This window comes from Phocoena phocoena, chromosome 10, assembly GCF_963924675.1.
Source record: "Phocoena phocoena chromosome 10, mPhoPho1.1, whole genome shotgun sequence".
Classification (NCBI taxonomy): domain Eukaryota; kingdom Metazoa; phylum Chordata; class Mammalia; order Artiodactyla; family Phocoenidae; genus Phocoena; species Phocoena phocoena.
In genome coordinates this window covers 5,372,929-5,388,206 of record NC_089228.1, presented here as the reverse complement: position 1 = coordinate 5,388,206, position 15,278 = coordinate 5,372,929, and the positions used below count along the sequence as shown (strand labels likewise).

The following is a 15,278-nucleotide window of genomic DNA, read 5'->3' as shown; positions in this document are numbered from 1 at the left end:
TCTTCACTTAATTTTATGGTGGAAAAGGCATTTTACTTCTTTATTTAGAACTCACCTCTGTTCTTAACCATACATAACCTAAGCAGGTCATGCTCTATTTTGAACTGATTTTAAAAGTGACTAAGGAAAAGGGAAAGAAAATTAGCTACAGTAGAATCTGCTGTCTTTGACTTCTCCCAATCCATCAAGATACAAATTGCTCCAGTGTGTTCAGATTGGTTTTAAAGACTGCACTGCAGTTCAGAGAATGTGTTCAAGTCCTAGCTCCATCTCTTACTAGCTCTTTGACTATGGGCATCATTCCTTATCAGTAAAACAGGGTTAATAACCGAACCAAGCTTATAAGGTTGCTGGGAAGATTAAATGAGATGTTTCATCTGAAGCCACAGCTGAAGTGAGATTCCTTGTGTGTTTCTTGTTGCACACGCAAGCGTTTCTCTGAGCCAGGGGTTCTCACCTTTAGTAAGCGTCAGAATCTCCTGCAGGGCTTGTTAAAATACATATTATGGGACTTTCCTGGGGGCGCAGTAGTTAAGAATCTGCCTACCAATGCAAGGGACATGGGTTTGATCCCTGGTCCGGGAAGATCCCACATGTCACGGAGCAACTAAGCCTGTGTGCCACAAATACTGAGCCTGCGCTCCAGAGCCCGCATGCCACAACTATTGAAGCCCGCGCGCCTAGAGCCTGTGCTCCACAACAAGAAGCCACCGCAATGAGAGGCCTGTGCACCACAACTAGAGAAAGCCCATGCGCAGCAACAAAGACCCAACGCAGCCAAAAAAAACCCCCAAAACCCCACATATTATTAGGCCCATCCTCCCGTGTTTCTGACTCAGTAGGCCTGGATGGGGCCTGACAATGTACATTTCTAACAGGTTCCCAGGTAACGTTGATGCTGCTGGCCCAGGGTCCACATTTTGAGAACCACTGCTCTGAGGTGTATAATTACTTTGAACTAGAATTGCCAAATCGCTCTTTGCAGCGATTGTGCCAATTTGCACTCCTGACATAATCTTAAACTATCATGTTGCTTCTGACTGATTTTCTCAACAAGTGAAGGATCTAGAAATCCCTAATAAGGACACCCATGTATCTGAAATGTAACCACCATCTCTAAATCATTTAGTGCTGTCACCACATTTTTCTCGTGTTCTAGAAAGTAGGGCTTAAATCGCCTTTTATTTATCAAATATAGATAATTTCTGACAAAATTCAGATGGCACATAAAAGACACATAACAGTATGAGAAACTCCAAACTAAAATTTTATTAGATAGCAAGGAAAGACAGGAATGATGTATATCCCCAAGTATAGTTTCTTCTCTAATTTTTTTTATTAATTGTGAAAAGCAATATTAGAAAACATAACTATTTTATAAATCTGGCTTAAGAACCTAAAATCTGTCTTTTACCTTTTGTCCCTACTTTTTTTAAAGGGAATATTTATAACGTACAAACCTCTCATGTGATAGGTAAGCCACTTAATTCCATACTACCACCTCCTCCCTCATAATTACAAGGACTTATTGGCCCTGAATTAAGCCTGGCAGCGCTTGGGTGAGTTCAGTATTACTGCAAACACCTGCAGATAGTCAAAGCGAGAAGCAGTCCAGGAGCATGATCTGCCCAAGGTTGCATAATGAGTTGATGGCAAAAATCAGGGTAACAACCTTGTACTTGGCAAATCCAGATCTAAATATTTTGAGTTATCCTCATGCATTCTGTTCTTGTTAACTTTTTTTTTTTTTTTTTTTTTTTGCGGTACGCGGCCCTCTCACTGTTGTGGCCTCTCCCGTTGCGGAGCACAGGCTCTGAACGCGCAGGCTCAGTGGCCATGGCTCACAGGCCCAGCCACTCCGTGGCATGTGGGATCTTCCCGGACCGGGGCACGAACCCGTGTCCCCTGCATCGGCAGGCGGACTCTCAACCACTGCGCCACCAGGGAAGCCCTGTTCTTGTTAACTTTTAATCTTGAAAGATGATTAAAACAAAATTTAAGGTCCTATTATAATTCCTATGTCTATTCCTTGAATAACGTTCCCGCCTTATACTCCATACAGAATCAAGGATCTAGGAGGGCAACCTCCTCATCTCACTAACGGGGAAACTGAGGCCCAGAGGGTTAAAAGATCTCCCCACGAGGAACAGTGGCACACCGTACCAGGACCCAGGATTCGTGAAGTGAGCCTGTTTACTTCCAAATTCCTATTTTCATCCTCATTCACCAGGCCCTGCTCAATAATTCCTCACCTTCTTTTGTGTGTGTGTCGGGGGGGGGGGGGGAACTTTTTACAGAAACTCAATGAAAATAGAAGTTATTTTGAGATACTAACAAAGATGCAAAGGAAAAAGTTTGGGGAAATTTTCCTTTTCAATAAAATACCCTTGTTCTCCAAGAAAGTGTCTATGTGAGGTTGTTAAAAAAAAAAAAAGCAGTCTGTTTGCTACTCAAGGTTAAGACAGTGAAAATAAAAGCATCCTTCCTCAAAGGAAAAATGTCAGTTCAGAAGCCTCTGCTACTGTGCTGATCTGGTTCTCCAGTGTAAGGTGAACTAGCAACTTGTCTCAGAAGCACTGTTATTTGTTGTTCAGAGTGAAAAGCCACTGAACTCTTGGGACACTGCCAGAGAGGCCTGGGAAAAAAAGAAAGTCCTCAGATTTGTGAATAGCTGTTTGTATCGTACTGGGAATGCCCCGAACTGAACCACAGATATAGCATTAGCACTACTGCCAAGGGGAAAATCTTTACTGGAGAGAGGAAGGGGCAACACTTGAAGGGACTTTCAAAAGCTCAACTTGAGAGATTTGTGAGTACCTTTCAAGATAGAAAAAAAGAGAAAGTCACATGTGGTCTCCTCTATAATAGTCACATGGAGACAGAGCTTGAATTGCAAAGAGTGAAGTTATAGTCACAAAGAACACAGTCCTACCTCGTGTTCAAATACTCGACCATTAACCAAATGACACTTCCCGCAGTAGTTTTCCATTCCAAATGAACAGAAAGGCTAATTTTTGCTGGAGGACCAAAAAGAAACAGTGAACATTTGAGCTGAATTAAAAAAAACCTTATCATCTACCTGTTGGATTATGGGCTCTTGAGGCTAGCAATGTGGTGATTTTTTTTAAAAAATTCTTTTGGCATGCACAGAGAAAAAAACTTAGTTGTCTTTTGAATAAGTAAATGAATGGCTTAATCTTTTCATTTCCAAGGCTAGAAGTCCAAAGATTTGCTCTCAGCTGGGCAGAGCCAAGACTAGTAAGCTGGGCTTTCCAAGTCCCATTCAGGGACCTTTTATACCACTGGGATTTTACTATCTACAAAAAAGTAAATCAACAAAGTTACAATATGGTGATGCTCGCAAACTGTGAATATACTAACAACCACTGAATTGTACACTTTAAAGGGCTGAATTATATGGTATGTGATTATATCTCAGTAAACCTGTTATAAAAAGCTATATGGGGCTTCCCTGGTGGCGCAGTGGTTGGGAGTCCGCCTGCCGATGCAGGGGACACGGGTTCGTGCCCCGGTCCGGGAGGATCCCACATGCCGCGGAGCGGCTGGGCCCGTGAGTCATGGCCGCTGAGCCTGCGCGTCCGGAGCCTGTGCTCTGCAATGGGAGAGGCCACAAAAGGGAGAGGCCCGTGTACCAAAAAAAAAAAAAAAAAAAAAAAAAGCTATATGACTAGCAAGTAAAAATATATTGGAATGAATACATTAAAATAAATTAAAATCCTCTTAACAAGGTGGCAAAATACCATTGTCTGCCAATGTGAATGCTTTAAAAATTCAAGCCATGTTATCTGTACATGAAATACAAAACAACATGAAATACAAAAATCCAACTTACATTAAATAAATTAGAGAAGTAAAAATAACTACTTTAGACTTCCTCTGACTTAAAAAAAGATTGGCCACAACAAGGTTCTATTAAATACTTTTCGTGTTTCTTAACTTGGAAAACTGATTGGTAAATAACTCAAACTTAAAGCTGCACTAGAAGTAAAAATGGGTTATCTCCTCAATTATGAGGTAAGGTAATGGTAAAGTCTGATAGAAAATTAATTTGCACTCAACTTTTTCCAGAAATGTCCATCTTTTTAAGCCAAGTACTCCTTTATATATTTTTTTGATAGTAAACTCTATGTTTTAGAGCAGGTTAACGTCCACAGCAAAACCAAATGGAAAGTACAGAGAGTTCCCACATATCCTCTGCATATTCCTAAGACTTAAATTGCTAGTGACTGGGAAATTCTACTCTATTCGCAATATGGAAGATAATTTTAGAGCTTTAGACAATATAATTTAATGTAACTCGTTTTAAAACACATAAAAACAAAAAATTCACACTCATTCTCACAATTCTTTCTTAAGATAGTCACCCATTATTTTTGTCCAAAATGCTACCAACCCTTTCTTTTCATCGGATTTGTTTCATCGTGTTTGATTAATATTTGCTGCCACCTAGAGGTAAAAACAGTTAGTTTAAAGATAGTTATCCTAAGAATTCTCCAGTTAACCGTGATTTCTGCGGGAAAGGGAAACCGGAGGCAGGTGTGGGTGGAAGAGTTAATTCACCCATTTATGATTTTTGATTTTTTAAAATCGTGTCATGTTAACACCTCAAATGGTTTTTAAGATTGGTTAATTTTCTTGTGCTAGAAGCTTCTTAATAAGTCGGAGGGGTAGTCACTGTTATAAAGAACATTTTCTTCTCCAAGTTAGCTGAGAAATGCAGTTTTGTATGATCTGAGTGTAGCTGTCACTACTTGCCTTGAATTGATGTTTTTATTTTTTTAGGATACATGACATTTAGATGAAATGTGAGGTCATTTCCAGTGCTTACATTCTGAGATTTCATGGCATTATAGTTTTCTACAGCCTATTTCTAAAAACACTTGAACTATTCCAAGCACAAAACATAGTACAGAGAATAATATCACATTCAATATCTCATTTTATCTCAAAATAACTCTGAGACACGCAAGGACAGAGCGAAGAGAAAGATTGTTTCCTGAGTGTCTAGTAGATGCCAGACATTTTAGATCTAGGCATTTCTCAAACACCTTTTGAGGTCGGTGTCACTGGCCTTGTCCCCAGGTGAGGGTGTCACAAGGCCCAGGGAGATTAAGTCACTGGTGCAGGGTCACACAGCTGGGGAGTATCAGAGCTGGGACCCAAACCCCAGATCTGTCTGATTCTAAAACACCTGTGTCCTTTCCAGCATTACCATTCTGCTTCCAATTTTCAACACCTTTGTGAAGTAGGCAGGGCAAGGATTGCTACTCCCATTCTACAGAGAAACTACCTGAGGTTCAGAAAGGTAAAACAACTTGCCTAAGATCACATAAACAGCTAATAAGTAGCAGGAATGAATAAGGCCCAAGGCTTCTAATTCCACGTTTATTAATCTTCCCATCAAACTACATATTTTGTATATTTAAAAAGAAACTTGGAAAGAAAAGGAATATTTACAAATTTCCAATTACGTTTATTTGCTTAATTATGAGGCTTACTAGTTATCCAGCCTAGAAATGAGAAATTCATCTACATAAATATGAAATTAAATCAGTAACCTATTGTTTCCAGACTTAAAATGTGTTTTTAGTGAAGTAAAAATTATATACTGTAAAGCAAAGAAATCTAATGAGCACAGCTTGACAAATTTTTCCACATGGATGTACCCATGTAACGATCACCCTGATCAAATGCTTCTGTATGTCTTAATGACCTACACTGTTAAATTTTAAGCCCAGATACAAGGCAAGAGAATCTGAACCTCCCACATATATCAACAGAGATTTTATGACACAACCAAGCAAGCTAGGACTGTATAAATTTCTCTAATTTCTTGCCATAGCTGACAAAAAAGGAGCAGCATAGTCACCCATGAGAGGCATTTGGGAATAATTCCGGAACCCTCTTTGGGACCTAAGACCCTCTGACAGCACAGAGAAAATTCTTCCTTGCTGGGAGATTAGCAACTGTCTAGTTATCCTAAGAATTCTCCAGTTAGCCATGATTTCTGCGGGAAAGGGAAACTGGAGGCAGTCGCAGACAACTGCGACTAGTTCTTTTTTTTTTTTTAATTTTATTTAAAAAATTTTTTTGGCTGCACTGGGTCTTAGTTGTGGCACGTGGGATCCTCACTGTGGCATGCAGGATCTTTCATTGCAGTGTGCAGGCTTCTCTCTAGTTGTGGCATGCAGGCTCCAGAGCGTGTGGACTCTGTAGTTTGCAGCACGCAGGCTCTCTTGTTGAGGCACGCAAGCTCAAAAGTTGTGGCACGTGGGCCTAGTTGCCCTGCGGCGTGTGGGATCTTAGTTCCCCGATCAGGGATCGAACCTGAGTCCCCTTCATTGGAAGGCGAATTCTTTACCACTGGACCACGAGGGAAGTCCTCAAATAGTTCTTAAACTACGAAAATACCCCTTCTCAGAAAACAGACTATACAACTGCAAAAAAGAGGAAACCTGATATTTGTGAATGCGAGTCAAAAGTTCAAGTCCTCTCGACTTTTTTCCTGTTTTCTGTTTGTTTCCATTTCTAGTAAAGCCGGAGAAGCCTGCCCCTACAGCCTCCTCCAGCAACGTCCCAAATGAGGGTAGGGCCTGAGGAGGAGAATAGAGGGGAACAGAGTCCACTAGCCTCAGAATGATGACGTGTCTCATTCATTTATTCAACAAATATTTGCTGAATGCATACTACATGCCAGGCATCGTCCCAGGCACTGTTGGGACAAATCACTGGACAAACAGTGCCCCATGGCACTTGCATTCCAGAAGAGGTGGCGATCTGGGGAGGCCGACCGAGGCTCCACCAAGGCACTGGACACCTCTTCTGCCATCCTCCCCAGCCAAACGGACTGACTCTGAACCTGATCCATTCAGACAACTGGAGAATCTTGAGAGGGAGGGAGCAGTGTGGGTAATATCTGGATACTGTCTGGCAACAAATTCTGTAGGGAGGGAAAGGAGTGTGAAACTCATTTCTACGTCATTGCAATCACAAAGGTCAAAGTAAGGTGAGGTTCAGAGAGGAGAGACATCCCTAATAAAACACTCACTCACCGGTTTTTGGAGTCGTCCAGCAATGTATAAGTTATTCCAGTTGAGGAGATCTTCAATCAAAACACTAGTGCTAATAATGCCATATTTGATAAGCTGGAAAAGAAAAGAAATGGGCATGAAAAATAGCAAAATACCACACTGGTGCTTATGCAAGTACAAAACACAAAGAAATAAAATGAATTTCTGACCAGAGCAGAAGCTCGATTTCCAAAGCCACTCAAACCGCCTACCTTGTAAAAATACACATCTCCACAAAACCTTTTGCAAAGGATTAGTTTCCAAGACTGTGTGTTTCCTCAGGTATTCGAGGTGAAGTGACCACCGTTTTAACTCAGGCCTTCACCACAGACACTTCAAGAAGTGATAACATAGTTCACGTTTCTCATTTGAGAAATAAGAAACCTGAAGCTCGGAGAGAATAAATGATGTGCCCAAGATGGCACCACATATAGCAGAGTTAAACTAGTCCCTGAATTTCAGTCTGGGCTTCCAATGTTTGCTTCACGACAAAGCACAAGAAATTTTCTTTAACGTTTTCACTGACATCCTTTACATGGTGAATTTCTCTTTCACTATAGGCTATTTCAAACACTTTTATAATCACAAAGCAACATTCAAAAATAAAACCTCTTTATCAGCGCTGAACACATGGAATTATGGTCAAGCTCATTTCAATAGTAATTCACACAAACCCTGAATGCAGTTGTTCCAGGTTATGAAATCCCATTTGCTTCAACAAATATCTTCAGACTCACTTCACTGAACTTCAGTACCCAAACAGCCTTCTCAGGCTGCAAATATCTAAAAAGTAGCTAAAGAATTTCAATTAAAAAGTACAGTCCCTTTGGCACATAATTATGCCAAAACATTGGGTTACTGGAGCTTGTAATATGATTTGAAACTACTAATTACAGATCAGCTCAGCATAATATTAATATGGAGAAAGAACACAGCTACGCGTCTGGCAGGACTAGAGTGGATGTGCAATGTTGCGCTGAATAAACTTCTTCCCGCCACTCTGGCCACAGTATTGCAGACAGCCCTTCTTGCTGCAGGCGCGTAACCGCTGAGAGGTAATGGGAACATCACAGGGGCCTGTCACTAACTAGCTGCAAGGCCTTAGGGAGGTCATTTCCTCTCTCTGAACCCTGGTTTCCTCATCTGCGAACCACAGGTGGTGTCGGGTGGGACCTTAACCAGAAAAGTAAATGTATGGCCCAAAGACGTCACCAATCAACCACAGCACTCATTCCTGCCACGCTCAGATAGGTCTTCAAAACCCTTCCCAAGTCAGTACTCCAACCTCCTGCCCTTCAGAGTGTGGTCCCTTGACCAGTAGCACCAGCATCACCAGATGCAGAATACCAGGCTCCATTCCAGACCAAATGAATCAGAATGTGCATTTCAAAAGGAGCCTCAGGTGACTCTTCTGCACATCAAAGGACTGCTCTAAGCCATCAGCAGCGTGGAGCAAAGCTGGCACAGCAGCCACCCTCAGCCCAGCTGGCCTCTAGGAGGCATCTGACTCAGTTCCCCATTGGTCCTCTCAGACTGGGGTCCTGCCTAGTTCCGGGAAGCCCTTTTAGAGCCTGGGCCCTCCATATGAAAGACGGCCGGGCAGGGTTCCTGCTGTCACACAACCCTCTGCTGGGATCAGGGCTCTCACCTGCTCTCCAATACCCCTCATCAAATTCCACCCCCCCGATGGCAACAAGAGGCACCATATGCTCCCGTCTACCTATGAAACCCTCTCCTATGATACCCTCTCCACTTCCAACTTCTTTCTGGGAGTGTCTGCCCCTCTGTATGTAGATAAGATTAATTTCCACCCTGATCCACAGTGGGTCCGCCTATTCCTCCCACTGCCCAAACCAGTGGCTCTCAAAGCTTGTTTCAGACCAGTAGCGTGAGCCACATTTGAAAGCTTATTAGAAATGCAAATCTTTGTTGCTAAGAGAGTAAATCTTTTTTTTTTTTTTTTTTTTTTAAATGTTTATTTATTTATTTGGTTGCTCCAGGTCTTAGTTGCGGTAAGCTGGCTCCTTCGGTCCAGTTCGCTGGCTCCTTAGTTGTGGCATGCGAACTCTCAGTTGTGACATGCATGTGGGATCTAGTTCCCTGACCAGGGATCAAACCCAGGCCCCCTGCACTGGGAGCGCGGAGCCTCATCCACTGTGCCACCAGGGAAGTCCCGAGAGTAAATCTTAAAAGTTCTCATCACCAGAAAGAAAAAAACAATTGTAAATACATGTGGTGATGGATGTTACCTAGACTTACTGCGGGTAATCATCTCACTATATATATATATATCAAATCATTACATTGCACACCTAAAACTACTACAATGTTATATGACAATTACCGCTCAGTTTTTAAAAAATGCAAATCCTCAAACCCTTACCCCAGACCTACTGAATCAGGACCTCTGGGGATGGGAACCAGCAATCTGCGTGTCCTACAGGCACTCCAGGTGATTTTGATGCACACTAAAATTTGAGAACCAAAAAAATTTGGCCAAAGGCAAAAAATAAAAACAGTCACATTCACCACCTTCATCCAGCAAAAGTGTGAACATTTCCTAACTGTAAGAACACATCTATTTAGCTGGTATTCTATTAACAAAGGTTAATAACCACCCAAGTTAAGACAAAGGCCCGCAGTCACTTACCCTCCCATCACACATGATCAATGGGTTGTAGTAAACCCCGGCGCCGTAGTTATTCTGGACAGTGGTGATAAACCTGGGCCCCAAAACTTTTAGCAACGAGTAATGGTTCCAATTTTTCTTCAGGTTTTTTGAATGCCATGCAACAGGGTCATCGACTGTGAACACGAAGTCCAGCATGGCATTCTGGGAGGTGAAGAAAAGAGAATAATTTTAGTTTTAATTCCTAGAAAGGCACCTAGGCAGAGTGGAAAGCTCTAAGACTCTATGCTGCTGTGATTAACAGCAGACCCAGGGCTGTCATCAGAAACTTAAGCAAGTCTCTGGAACCAATCTGAGCTTTGTTTTTGTCAACTCACATAATAACAATAACACTTATTGAAGTGATGTTCCAGACCTCTTTTAAACACTTTATATATTATACATATAGCAACTCTTTTTAGCCTCAAAACAATCCTACAAGGTAGGTACTGTCATTATCCCATTTTTATAGGAAAGGAAAACCAAGGAACAGAGTAAGTTCCTTGCCCAAGGACACATGGCTACTGAGTGACAGACATAATCTGGTTCCAAATTCTGTGCTGGACCACTTGGCCACACTGTCTTTCATCTAAATCTAGTTAAATGTGCTCTACTTTTCTCCCAGATCAAATAACACCATATGGACAAGCTCTATAAAGCGTTATGTAAAGGGAAATAAGTTATTTTAACTCTCACCCATTTGCCAACCCCTCACTGAGCACCTACGATGAGCTCTGATAGGTCCTGGGATAGAGGTAAAGACCTCAAAGTCTACTGGGAAGAATAGACAGGTTGCTAGCAAAAACTTGTAGGAGAACACAAAATGCACCAACTTCACTCAGAGTGGGGTCAGAGAAGAAGGAGGAATTTTCCTACAGGTTTATATTCTTCCAGACTCCGATAAGTCTGAGTCTTAAAAGAATGTGCTAGAGTTCAGCAGGCTTGGTGAAGTACTAGGAAGCCTGAGGAAGGGAGGGAGTACTGTTAGAGGAAAACACTCTTGTGGAGATGAGAGCCGGTAGGACTGGAATGCGACGCAGGCAGGGGAGTGACCAGAGAGGGAGGCTGGTTACCATGCTAACGTTCCTGCAGTAGAAAGGGAGGAGGAGAGACTGAAGGATGGATGGAACACCACACGAGGCTAACTGCCACTAAGGCACTGAGGACAGGGGCTCATCTGGGAGAGACTTAGGTGCTGGAGTTTACTTGTTAACTTCTAGGGAATGAGGGTGAGGGAAAATGAAGGACCTTTTCTTGGAGGGAATTCCAGGTCTGCTCAAAGGAAAATCTACACAGGAAAATGAAGAGGCGGCTATAGAATCAGGAGGCCAAGGCCTGTTCTGAGTTTCCCACAGTGTGATCCACAAACCAGTGGTGATACTTAAGATTTGGGGTGGACACGTTTTTTAAAAATTTATGTTAATGTATGTTACAAGAAAATAACTAGCCTATTGCAAACTACAATTAGGTTGCCCAACCTATATGCCCCAAATCTGTAATTTCTCATAGGCTCTCAATTTAAAGAAAACTATTACTTAAATACTAGTATAGGTGGGAAACAGGAAATCCAAGCAATAGTACAGACGGCCTCACCAGGAAGCGAAGAGACGAAGGTTAACTGAAAGATTACAGCCAGGTGTCCAAATCCACGAGGCCCTATTGCAAACTACACACTACCATTTCCTTCATTTATTAAAGAAACCCAGTCCAGAACACGAGTTGCACAGACAGAAAACATCTCCATCTAGACTCCCGCTCCTTTTACATTAATTCAGCAAGAGCTCAAAAGCTCAATTAAAAGCCTCATTTAAATGGAAAGTCAATTAAAAGCCTCATTTAAATGGAAAATACCTGCCTGCCACTTGTCTGCTATGTCTTGAATCTTGTCGCCACCTTGGAAGCAAAGTTTTCTTTCCATTTGCAGAAGGAAAGAAAAAAAAAAAAGCTGCAATCACAAGGAAAACTGTACCCTCACTACTGTTGTGCTCAGCCAACTCTGAAGAGAACAATGCGTAGCCTTAAACAGACTCCTGTTACATGTCCTGAGCAGGGGCAAATATACCGCTCATCACTGACTTCTGCGGTCAGTTAACGTCACTGCACATGCCCTGACCCTACATCACTCCGTCAGCTTCCCGAAGTCAGGAGAATCATTTCGTATTTTCTCCTACAACCAGAGACGTGATTCTCAAGCTTGGCTGCGTAGTAGAATCACCTGGGAAGTTTTTAGAATTCCTGAAGCCCGGGCTCATCTCAGACCAATTAAATCTCAATCTCCGCAGTTGGAACCCAGATATCAGTATTTTTTTAAGCTTCCCAGAAAACTCCAATGTTCAGCCAAGGCTGGGGACACTGAACTAGCTCCTGGCAATATTTCTCTTCCTTTCTTCCACCTTGTCCCCGCATCAGCTCTTCCCTCCGCATGACTGCACCTCCCGCTCTAGACCTAAGCTGACGCCTACGTATCCTTCAAAACTCAGCTGACGCTGTCGTTCTACTAGGAGCACTGTTGTACGGCTTGTACTTTGCCAGTTGATACGTGGAGTGCGCAGAGCAAACAGGTAGCTCTACGGCTCTGGAGGGACCGAAGGCAAAGGGAACTCGTGAGAACATTCCCGGCGTGGGGCCGACCCGGGCTCACCTTCTGGTCTGAGCTGGGCCCCGCCTGGCGGTACACCCCCGAGCCGTAGGCGAAAGCCAGGCTCAACTCCTCGGGGAAGTGACACAGGATCTTGCGAAAGGCCACCCCCGAGCTCTGCAAAGCCTGCAGAGCCATGGGGCCGGGGCTCTGACAGGGACCCGTGGAGGGCAGCAGGCGGGGAACGGGTACCCGCTGAGGGTGGGAGACTGAAGCCGGGGACCGGCCCAGACGGGAGAAGGCTGGAGCCGGGGGCGGGGAGTGGAAGACCCGGCAAGGACTCGGGGCTGCAGACCAGTCAGACACGAGGCTGGTACGAACCCAACAGGAAACCGGGCAGGCGTCGGCCTGGCCGGTCTAGCGCCCACCCTGGGCCACGCCTCCTGCACGCACACGTGCTCCGAAGGCGCAAGAGTAAGAGCAGGCGCTCGCTCGCGAGCGGGGACGCGAGGCCTTCGCAGAGATCCCTGGTGGTCGGAGGACCGCACTGCAGGCTGGCAGCCTGGGACAGTGACCTGGACATGAGTCGGGGAAAGTAACAGCTGATTGAACTGCTTTTGAACCTTAAAAGTTCTCTTTTGGTCTCGCCTCAAACCACATTTTAATAAATGACTAGGAAATCATGCATGTGGTATTGCAGCTTCCCATCATCTTTCTGATGAGGTGAAATTCATATAACCTAAAATTGTACGCTTTACAATTCAGTGGCATTTACTGCATTCGCAACGTGTGTAACCATGTCTCTATGCAGCTCGACAACTGCAGAAGATTTTGAAGGTTTAGGAAAACACAAATAAGATTCAAATCACCCCCAATCCCACCATCCAGAGATTATTACTTGTAAGAGTTTGCTGTGCCTTCTTGCCATTAAAGCCCTTTTCAGATCCGATAATGGGTATGAAAGTGTTCCATAAATGGTAAAAGCAAAAACAACAACAACAACAAAAAGCCTGCACCAAGGTTCTCTGATATTTGTATTTAATTTTAAGCATGGGGAGGAGTATTTGCCCGTTCGTTTTGTGGACTGGGCTCACAAAAGGGCACATTAAATGCAGTTTCTGGTGGAAACGGGACCCCAGGTGAAGAGCTCACCTCTTTGTATATAACTAGAGAAACTTGCTCCAGGTCACAGGGCCATTCAGGATGTAGTCTGAGTCCCCAGACAGAGACTTTTCAGATACTCTTCCCTTCTTCCCTGATGTTCATGTCCTCTCAACAATAACAGAAGTAGTAAGAGCTAAATTTGGGTAACGGTGATGCGCTCACATGCATTTTTCACTGAGTTCCCTCTACTGCCTTGTGGGACGATGTGATTGCCTTCATTTTACAGATGAAGCAGCTAAGCGTTAGAGAAAGCAACGTGCTTGGGATCACATCAGCTTGTGGCAAAACTGGAATGAAGAATCTGGCTCCATGTCCTACGACTCCACTCGGTCCTTGAAGGGTTTTGAGTAGGGACTTGTCGGGCTTAAACGTTAGCCTGGATCAGAGTGGGGAAAGAGAGGCAGGGAGACCAGTTAGGAAGCTGTTACCATAGTTTCATTGTGAATTAAGTTGCCTGGCCTGGGGTGATAGAGGCAGGGATGGGATTAATTCAATTTGAAAAATGATTATTGGAATTCAAACTCTGAGGTAAGTCAAGATGACTAGGAATGAAGCTTTGCAGGCACTCAGGGTCTATGGAGGAAACAAACAAGCAAACCCAGAATATAACATGCGGTGGTGAAGCTGGGTACCCAGTGCCCTGCAGGACCTATGATGAGGGAGCGTCAATCAGTTCTGGATGTGCAGGGACAGACCTGAGGAGATTTTGCAGTGATGGCATTTGAGCCAGGCCTTAAAGGATGGGTAGGAGATTATCAAGCAGAAGACAGATGGGAGATTCTGTCAAGGAAGGATCGATCGATAGGACAATAATAATAGGTGACAATTGTTTATTTTCTATTCCAAGCATTCTCTATACTTATCTATTCTCTTCATTCCAAAGACCCCTGAGGCAGGTTCTCTTAGACTATCATCTTTCACAAGAGGAAACAGACCACCTAAGAGGAGAAGCAGATTTCCCCAGTCCCACAGTTAGGAGCGCGGCGAAGTCAGGATCTGAACCCAGGGCTCCTGAGCTCCAAAGGCCGAGCTCTTTACCACCTTGTTTCAGAGCCTTCTAAAGTGGGCAGCTTGTGGGCTTCCCTGGTGGCGCAGTGGCTGAGAGTCCGCCTGCCGATGCAGGGGACGCGGGTTCGTGTCCCAGTCCGGGAAGATCCCACATGTCGCGGAGCGGCTGGGCTCGTGAGCCGTGGCCGCTGAGCCTGCGCGTCCGGAGCCTGTGCTCCGCGACGGGAGAGGCCACAGCAGTGAGAGGCCCGCGTACCGCAAAAAAAAAAGAAAAAGAAATAAAGTGGGCAGCTTCTGAGGCAAGGGAAGGGAATGGGAAACCAGCTGGTTTTACTCCATCAACCAAGGTTGAGGAGCAGCTGCCATGGCCACCACAAGGCCCGAAAAAGGACGGCAGACGGGAGACACAGAGCAGCTCAGTCTCCTCCTGGGAACACAGGCATTTTGGTTCATTCTGACTAAACACTACCCTCGCCCAGATGGCCAGAATCTGAGATGCACTCACCGTGGAATTACACTGACACCTTTCACCTAAAGATAGTGAATAAATGTCTGCCCGCATACTTCTTTTCTTTTTTTTTTCTTTCTTCCCTTGAGGAAATAATTCAGCTTTTTCCCCCCCCCCTTTGCAAAAGTAATCCGTACTCATAAAAATGTAAACATTACGAAAATCTGGATACCATCCCCCAGAGATCGCCACTGGTAATCTTTGGTACATATTCCTCAACATAATTTTCTATGAATATATTAACATTAAAAACATTTTAAA

At 43.9% G+C, this 15,278-nt stretch overlaps 1 protein-coding gene across 2 annotated transcripts in view; it reads right to left on the bottom strand.

The window, feature by feature from the left end:
• The window catches only part of TAMM41 (TAM41 mitochondrial translocator assembly and maintenance homolog), a 56,333-nt gene extending 43,568 nt beyond the window's left edge, over positions 1-12,765 (bottom strand). The window contains exons 1-3 of one of the 2 annotated variants that reach the window (XM_065885526.1): positions 12,401-12,765; positions 9,742-9,924; positions 7,074-7,166 (exon numbers count right to left, since the gene is read on the bottom strand). In XM_065885526.1, the coding sequence (XP_065741598.1) occupies positions 7,074-7,166; positions 9,742-9,924; positions 12,401-12,535 (411 nt within the window). In that variant the 5' untranslated portion in view covers positions 12,536-12,765. The remainder of the gene's footprint in view (positions 1-7,073; positions 7,167-9,741; positions 9,925-12,400) is intronic. The other variant, XM_065885527.1, reaches the window with a different exon arrangement.
• Positions 12,766-15,278: the final 2,513 nt, after the last annotated feature.